Source organism: Eupeodes corollae, chromosome 2 (assembly GCF_945859685.1).
Source record: "Eupeodes corollae chromosome 2, idEupCoro1.1, whole genome shotgun sequence".
NCBI lineage: Eukaryota > Metazoa > Arthropoda > Insecta > Diptera > Syrphidae > Eupeodes > Eupeodes corollae.
In genome coordinates, this window is record NC_079148.1 from 105,055,065 (window position 1) to 105,063,630 (window position 8,566).

At 31.6% G+C, this 8,566-nt stretch overlaps 3 protein-coding genes across 3 annotated transcripts; 1 reads left to right on the forward strand and 2 right to left on the reverse strand.

Annotated features, from left to right (window-relative positions):
- Positions 1-877: 877 nt before the first annotated feature.
- LOC129946615 (larval cuticle protein 65Ag1-like) lies at positions 878-1,488 on the reverse strand. Its single transcript, XM_056056870.1, has 2 exons — positions 1,315-1,488; positions 878-1,234 (listed from the first exon to the last, which is right to left on the reverse strand). The coding sequence occupies exons 1-2, from the start codon at positions 1,443-1,445 to the stop codon at positions 1,036-1,038; spliced, it is 330 nt and encodes a 109-aa protein (XP_055912845.1). The 5' UTR covers positions 1,446-1,488; the 3' UTR covers positions 878-1,035.
- Positions 1,489-4,811: 3,323 nt separating this feature from the next.
- Positions 4,812-5,397, forward strand: LOC129946617 (larval cuticle protein 65Ag1-like). Its single transcript, XM_056056872.1, has 2 exons — positions 4,812-4,986; positions 5,055-5,397. The coding sequence occupies exons 1-2, from the start codon at positions 4,856-4,858 to the stop codon at positions 5,251-5,253; spliced, it is 330 nt and encodes a 109-aa protein (XP_055912847.1). The 5' UTR covers positions 4,812-4,855; the 3' UTR covers positions 5,254-5,397.
- Positions 5,398-7,565: 2,168 nt separating this feature from the next.
- On the reverse strand, positions 7,566-8,156 carry LOC129946612 (larval cuticle protein 65Ag1-like). The gene is made up of 2 exons (XM_056056867.1): positions 7,977-8,156; positions 7,566-7,908 (listed from the first exon to the last, which is right to left on the reverse strand). Exons 1-2 carry the CDS (start codon positions 8,105-8,107, stop codon positions 7,710-7,712), a joined length of 330 nt encoding a protein of 109 aa, XP_055912842.1. The 5' UTR covers positions 8,108-8,156; the 3' UTR covers positions 7,566-7,709.
- Between the last annotated feature and the right edge of the window lie 410 nt (positions 8,157-8,566).

Genomic DNA, 8,566 nt, shown 5'->3' on the forward strand with positions numbered 1-8,566 from the left:
CTGTACTATCCTAGGTTCTTATAAATTATACTTTAGTCTGTAGCCATATTAGGATCAAGTGGAAGAGGGTTTGGTAATTACTTAAAAATATTAGCAATGCAGAGTATTGCTGATTTGGCTAAAGTTTTAAAGTTCGGGACCAATTCACATTGAAATATATTTTGTTCTATGTAACTAAAAGTCTTTTTTAATGTCTTTGCATTTCTATACAAATTTACAGCCCATTTTATCGTATTTCTTGTTACTTGAAGCAATACTTTTTTCGTAGTAAGATTTTTTGACAGCTATCACTTTAAATATGCTCAGTTTAATTTTCCATACGCAGATAAGTGTGAGACGATTTACGACTTTTAAGAGAATATTTGTCGCATTATTGCTGAAATACGACCCCGATTGCTGTAAAAAGTGGTTGAAAATGAGGCTTCTCGGGTGGAATTTGTTCGAGCCAGCCACCACTTGCCAAAGACATTTATATAAATCATTGTGCCAAACCCTAACATATATGAACACTTATCTAAGAAAACAACGTTTACAAAATAAATCTGAAATTACTAAATTTTCCTTTTTCGCCTACCATTTATTAAGCGTTAATATAAGTGTTTGGCGCCGAATAAATCGCTTCTTATATGGTACATGTCTAATCTCAACTATTCCTTACCTAAGTTTGATGGAAAAAGTATACACTTTTAAATTTTTAAAGAGAGACGTCATGAGTGACAGTTTTGATTTAAGATTGATAGGTAAGAACAAACTGAAAACGATTTATATCTCAAAATGTCACTTTGTTGACAAATTAATTCAGTCAAATCTGTCAACTATAACATATTCCGCGTACCATGTTTTTAACTTTTGAAAATTATCGAAAAAAAAAGAATAGTTGTGAGTTTTATAAGAGTCATTGATCAACGCATTTTATTGCTTCTAACAGTTAAAACTAAATTATTTAACGAATCGTTGCGAAGTACTGATCGATAAAAATGATCAATCAGTAACTTCTCCACCGACACACTATATTTATTTCGACGATTGAGTCATTTAAAGAGTTGGGGCAACGGGCAAATGAGCACCTTGTGGTTGGAAACCGTTCTCATCGGCGATGTAGGTGACTTGGTAGGTGACACCATCGGGTCCGACGTAGCTGTATTGTCCTTGGACGGAGATAGCCTCGTTTTCGGAACCAACATTCTTCAAGACTCCTTGTTCGCTGGCGGACTTACCATCGCTGGTCTCAACACTATATAATTAGAAATGATTAGAAATGAAATAAGTTATAGAAAATGTCATTTATAGATCTTGTGCTTAAGTTAAACTTACGCGTATTTGAATCCTTCGACTCCGATGTTGTCGTTGTCATAACGGAGGGTTTCAGCGTGAGCTGAGTCCTGGGGAACTGAAGCGCTCAAGGCGACAGCGAAAAGGGCAGCGAAAACAATAACGAATTTCATCTTGAGATATTTTTCAAGTTAGCGAATAAACTGACTGATGACTTAGCCATCGTTTCCAAGCCATTTATACTCGAGCAAATTTGAATGACATTTTAAAAATAACCCCAAACATAAAGAAAAATTAATGAAATTCACTGCATAAAATTAGATTTAATGCAAAAGTCATAACCTATGCATTTGAATAATTTTAGTTGGATGTTGCTGACTGATATTTGTGTATTTAAAATTAGAAATATTCAAAAAATACTACATCACAAACCTCTACCTTGATTTCAGTGAAAAAAAAACAACTCTTTTTCATAATTTCATTTAACAGTTATACTCGTATTCCAACGAACAACTGGTTCAGGTTTTTGCATAAGCTAAACACAAAATTTAAGAACATATTTTTTGACTCAGTTCAGGTTTCGTTTTATTTTTTTGCGATATAAAAATAAAATGCCATTTAGTAAGAAATTAAAACAGGTTTAATTGATTAATTGTTTAAATTTTTCAAAAAATCCTTACTCGTTTTTAAGAGGTAATCCGAATATGAATCTTTTTTAGCAATCAACTATTTGTGGGGTGTCAAAAAAGTGTGTAACATCTTGGCAACAAAAATGTGCAATCATTTGTTTTTTAATTTTTTGTAGAATGTAGGAACAAGGATAATCGTGATTTACAGCATTTAAATAAAATATGGTATACTACATTTATTTATTGAGAACAACCAAGATTAATTCAACAACTCGACTTACATTTTGAATACAGTTGTGTTATAATGTTTTTCAGTATTAACACACACTAAAGTTTCTTATATTTAGAGAAATTAAGTAGAAATACAAATTTATTTGTTTTTTAAAAAATGTAAGGATTTTTTTTTTTTAATATAGAATTTTGAGGGAAAAGTAAGTATTTATTGTTTCTTTAAAAATAAGCCTAAGCATAGCTTTTGTAGAAAATTGTCTAAGCTACTAATTGACCATTGAGATTGTCCTCGATAAAGTTTTTAAGTTGTTTAGTACTTACATGTCCATAATGTTTATAAACATTTTTAGTAGGCTATAAATTCGTTGCAGAAAAATATTTCAGATTATAAACAAATTGACTTAGTAAAGAAACACAAAGTGTTTGGAATTCGATGTACTTTCTTTTGCCTTTACCAACCAGGAACCAAAACAACAACGGTGTCATTTTTTATAATGAAATAAGTGTAAGAAAAATACGAAAAATTTTAAACAATCTTGAATTAAATTATAAGCATTATAATAACTAAGAAAAATTCTTGTTCCAAGACACTTAACTTAATACTTATTTCCTAAATACAAATGTTTTAAATGAACCTCTGCAATACACCTGTTACTTTTGTGGAGTAGGCTCCTTAAATAAAAAGTATTGGTTCTTTTAAGACAACAACAATTTTATAATTGAAAAACCAGCAAACTGCAGATGTTATTTTGATAAAAAGCCGCAACTACTAAAGTGTTATTAATTTGGTAAGTGAAATCGCATACAGTCGTTTTATTAATTTTACGAACTTTTCAAAAACCTAAAACTGCTATCAAAAAAAACTAAAGTAATCTTTAGCAGTTCCAAATTTTGACCACAGATCTTGTCCCAATATCTTACAACATCAATTTCTTACTTTCGAAATTCTAGATGCGATTTAAACCCCACATAGTTTTATTGTTCAATACCTTGAACACATTTATCTCTATTATAACCTTGGAACATTTTTTTGAGCTGAAATTAGCAGTAAATAAGTTTTAACTTTCCATAGTAAATTATTGTAATCGTTTCACTTTTTCGAATCGAAAATTTTCGACTTTTTAAGGTCCCTATAATCTAAATAAAAAAAAAAATGTTTGGGTGTGTAAGTTTACGTACGTTCAGGATCGTCATATCTCAAGAACCGTTAAAGACATCGAATTGAAGTTAAGTTTTCAAGAGATGAAGAAAGACCTTTTAAATTTAATTCAATTGCTTTTATTGACTACAGAAATTGCGAAAAAAAGGGGAAAATATGGTTGGCCAAAAATGTATCAGAAACAAAAAGAGCTAGTGCCATCAATAAAATTTTATATCACACATTGTGACGAGATACCGAAATTTTATTAGTAAAAAGAAAATTAACTAACGGTTTTTATAAATAAAGAAACTGGAAACAAATAACTTTCACTGCAAATATTTTAAGGTAATCCGCATATGAAAGTATTATGATATTGCCTTCGAATTAATTGTATGCTATTTTTAGAAAAATCAAAGTGACATTTTCTAACAAAAAATGAAAACCCAACAAAATTGCTACTAAAAGTTGGAAAAAATTGATTTCGATTTGAATATCCTGGTAACAATTGAGAATAAGACTAAAGCAAATCATAACTTTAAAAAAAAATATTGTTTTAAACATACAATTAAATATTAAGAAAAATCAAATTTTCAGTTTAAAAAAAATTGCTAGACAAAATAAGTACAAACTGGTTTTGAAGTAAATATTTCGAAAACAAGAAAAGATATAAAAATTAAAGCCATTTCATCATATGTGAAATATGTTCGTTAACTTTTAATAGTTTTTTTTAATCTAATTGACGAACTTTTAAACAAAAAATTCTAAAATTTACAGAAACAACATAAAACTGATAAGAAATCTTAGAAATCGTTTCCGACTTAAGTATCTTGAGAACAAAGAAAGATATTGACTTCGATTTTTGTTTTTACACAAAATGTTGTTATTTATTATTATTATTAATATTTTGCAAAATTTTTAGAAATATCGAAACACGGGCACAAATGAGAAGATATCATCAAGTTTTTACATAAACGGTTTATTAATATTTTAAATTGAAGGATACAACAAATGAAAATTTGAAAAAAATGAATCTTTTAAAAATATTTGAAAAGTATTTTTAAAAAACTTCTCAAACATTCCAGGCAAATAATTTTTAAATTTGCATAAGCAAGTGTGGTTCTAATATATTATAAGTTGTAGCACGTGTGAACCAATCGTGCATTTTAGTAAGGAAATTACTCGTTGATCATGCTACAAATTAAATATCTGTATATATTGTTTTTATTAAAAAGACAATACCACAGTGATTCAGATTAAGGCAATTCACGAAAATTTATTTGTCCTACTTCACCTTTCTTTCTGAAAATCATAACAGGTAAGATTGCACTCTTCCTTTGACTACCTATACACATACTTTTAATTTAACGCATTTCATTCTATGTCATCTATTAATTTATGATAAATTCAAATTCTCAACACTTTTATCTATCTCCAAGCACTTTGTATGCAAGGCAATTTTTTGATTAAAATTTAACAGGTTTACCGGCTGCGATTCGCAATCAGATGCGACTGTATAAAGTGTTTCGAGAGCATCGGAACATCATCAGTTAGTTACTTTGCTTACTTCGATACAAATCTCAAGATGAAATTCGTTATTGTATTTACCGCCCTCTTCGCTGTCGCCTTGAGCGCTTCAGTTCCTCTGGACTCAGCTCACGCTGAAACCCTCCGTTATGACAACGACAACATCGGAGTCGAAGGATTCAAATACGCGTAAGTTTAACTTAACCACAAGATCCATAAATCGCAATTTCTATAAAAGTTTTGTTTTTTAATTGTAGTGTTGAGACCAGCGATGGCAAGTCCGCCAGCGAACAAGGAGTCTTGAAGAATGTTGGTTCCGAAAACGAGGCTATCTCCGTCCAAGGACAATACAGCTACGTCGGACCCGATGGTGTCACATACCAAGTCACCTACATCGCCGATGAGAACGGTTTCCAACCACAAGGTGCTCATTTGCCCGTTGCCCCATCCCTTTAAATGATTTCCTGAGAATAAGTTCTTCGTTGAAGCTCACTAATTGATCATTTTTATTGATTGGAATAGTTTAAGTTTATAGTTATGAGTTGTTTAGTCGTTATCTATTTCAATTAAAAATGTTTTCGAACAAACAAATCATATAAATTTGTGTTTTACATTTGACAAATGGTTATTTTCAGGAAAAAAAGTGAATCAATGCTTTACCATCAAAAACAAGAAAAAGTATTCAAAGAATTTGAATACCAAATCTTTCAAAAACATTTAAATAATTATCGGAACGCGGAAAGGAGATGATTTGCTATTATGCAATTTAATAAGTTTGTTTCTCATTGAAACATATGTTCATTTGCAAGTTTATGTTCCGAATTCCAAAATACGAAAAAAGAAGTCAACGAATACGAGGTTAAGATGGGTATTGTTGTTATTACTCAAGAAATTCTTTACAATTTTTGTCTTTGTGCATCCCAAAAGTCAAAAGAAATTAAATCATCATGAATTTCAGGCACTTACGATGCGATAGTTAATTAGGAGAACTGTTGAGAACATAAGAAGGAAAATCCTTGTAATTTTTAATGTAAAATATCAGCGCTATATGTTTCTTCGCGATCGTTTTCGAAGTCAGATTTTTTTTATTTTTTTCAATTCAACCACATACAACAAAAAATTCTTAATTAAAAAAACTCAAACGAAACTGAAAACATGTTAAAGTTGATAATTTTGCATCAATATATGTGCATTAAAAATGAAGAAACAAAATATTTGGACGTTTAAAGGTGTAACAAAAATGTTTCTAGACAAGACATTTGCTTTTTATTACCCTTAGTTGCAGTTCCCTGTCTAAAGCTTAAACTTTACATTTTATTACTTGATGAATCTTTTTAGAGCTGCTAATTTGCTGAATCTTGATAAAATGGACATAATCGGAAGAGCTCAGTGTGATGTCAAGGGGGCTTTTATGAGTATTGACGGGGAATGAGGGCAAAACAAAGTACTTGCTGCCGTCAAGAAAGGACTTACAACACCGTCGTCTCGGTCAAAACGTCACCATCGACAGAAGTAACTTTGAGGTAGTCATTGAAATTGTCTAATTAGGCTCCGCTGTAAACGCAGAAAACAACACCAGCGCTGAGATCAAACGAAGAATAACTCTTGCTAACCGCTGTATCTTTGGGTAAAGAAAGCAATTGACTAGCAAAGCCCTCTCTCGAAGGACCAAAGTGTGGCTATATAAGACCCCCATCATCCCCGTCCTGATATACGGCGCTGAAGCATTGACTATGGCAAAAGGGGATAAAAGCACCTTGGGTCATTTCGAGAGAAAAGTTCTTCGTGTGATCTACGGTCCCGTAGATCCGCACAAGTGGAAAGTGACTTTATCCAACTTGGAGCGCGATACTGGAGACATCTAGCTGGGAACCGAGCTAGATGGAGAAGTTTGTTGGGTGAAGCCTTAGTTAACACAGGACTTTAGCGCCACCTTAAGAAAGCAAGTAAGTCTTGGGTATAACTACTGGCATTAGAAGTTACAATTCGTAATAGTTACAAATATTAATATTAATAATTCCGGTCTAAACTTAGAGATTCATCAAATAATAATATATAAAGTTTAAGCTTTAGACAGGGCCTTGCAACAAACGGTGGTAAAAAGCAAATGTCTTGTCTGGAAAAGTTTTTGTTACACCTTCAAAAGTGTCTACTATACCACTGTGATACAGTCAAAATATTTTATTTCTTCATTTTTAATATATTGGTCAAGAACTATCAACTTAAACATGTTTTAAATTTCGTGTGGCTAAAAATGTTTGCTTTTTTGATTTTTCTTAAAGGTGGTTTAGTTAAAAAAAAGAACACACAAATTTTCACTTTAATTTTGTTCGAAAATGGGGCCGTTTCCGAAGTATTTCAGTCCTCACCTTTTCCCATAATTATTAACTATGGCATCATAATTGCCTAAAATTTATAATAAGTTAATTTCTTCACCAATTTCGTGTTTCTAATTTTGAAATGCATAAAGACAAAAATTATAAAGAAATTCTTAACCTTATTCTTTCCGTTAACTTATTTTTTTTTCGCATTTAGGAATTCGGAACATAAACTTGCAAATGAACATATGTTTCAATGAGAAACAAAACTTATAAAATTGCATAATAGCACATCATCTCTTTTCCGCGTTCCGATAAATATTTAAATGGTTTTGAAAGATTTGGTATTCAAATTAAGAGTTCTTTGAATACTTTTTCTTGTTTTTGTTGGTAAAATATTGATTCACTTTTTTTCCTGAAAATAACCATTTGTCAAATGTAAAACACAAATTTATATGATTTGTTTGTTCGAAAACATTTTTAATTGAAATAGATAACGACTAAACAACTCATAACTATAAACTTAAACTATTCCAATCAATAAAAATGATCAATTAGTGAGCTTCAACGAAGAACTTATTCTTAGGAAATCATTTAAAGGGATGGGGCAACGGGCAAATGAGCACCTTGTGGTTGGAAACCGTTCTCATCGGCGATGTAGGTGACTTGGTATGTGACACCATCGGGTCCGACGTAGCTGTATTGTCCTTGGACGGAGATAGCCTCGTTTTCGGAACCAACATTCTTCAAGACTCCTTGTTCGCTGGCGGACTTGCCATCGCTGGTCTCAACACTACAATTAAAAAACAAAACTTTTATAGAAATTGCGATTTATGGATCTTGTGGTTAAGTTAAACTTACGCGTATTTGAATCCTTCGACTCCGATGTTGTCGTTGTCATAACGGAGGGTTTCAGCGTGAGCTGAGTCCAGAGGAACTGAAGCGCTCAAGGCGACAGCGAAGAGGGCGGTGAATACAATAACGAATTTCATCTTGAGATTTGTATCGAAGTAAGCAAAGTAACTAACTGATGATGTTCCGATGCTCTCGAAACACTTTATACAGTCGCATCTGATTGCGAATCGCAGCCGGTAAACCTGTTAAATTTTAATCAAAAAATTGCTTTGCATACAAAGTGCTTGGAGATAGATAAAAGTGTTGAGAATTTGAATTTATCATAAATTAATAGATGACATAGAATGAAATGCGTTAAATTAAAAGTATGTGTATAGGTAGTCAAAGGAAGAGTGCAATCTTACCTGTTATGATTTTCAGAAAGAAAGGTGAAGTAGGACAAATAAATTTTCGTGAATTGCCTTAATCTGAATCACTGTGGTATTGTCTTTTTAATAAAAACAATATATACAGATATTTAATTTGTAGCATGACCAACGAGCAATTTCCTTAATAAAATGCACGATTGGTTCACACTTGCTACAACTTATAATATA

Excerpts from the sequence above, each read along its gene's own strand:
- LOC129946615 (XM_056056870.1), bottom strand. The coding sequence starts at position 1,445 with ATGAAATTCGTTATTGTTTTCGCTGCCCTTTTCGCTGTCGCCTTGAGC. Across the intron at positions 1,235-1,314 it reads GTCGAAGGATTCAAATACGC|TGTTGAGACCAGCGATGGTA; the intron begins GTAAGTTTAACT and ends CTAATTATATAG.
- LOC129946617 (XM_056056872.1), top strand. The coding sequence starts at position 4,856 with ATGAAATTCGTTATTGTATTTACCGCCCTCTTCGCTGTCGCCTTGAGC. Across the intron at positions 4,987-5,054 it reads GTCGAAGGATTCAAATACGC|TGTTGAGACCAGCGATGGCA; the intron begins GTAAGTTTAACT and ends TTTTAATTGTAG.
- LOC129946612 (XM_056056867.1), bottom strand. The coding sequence starts at position 8,107 with ATGAAATTCGTTATTGTATTCACCGCCCTCTTCGCTGTCGCCTTGAGC. Across the intron at positions 7,909-7,976 it reads GTCGAAGGATTCAAATACGC|TGTTGAGACCAGCGATGGCA; the intron begins GTAAGTTTAACT and ends TTTTAATTGTAG.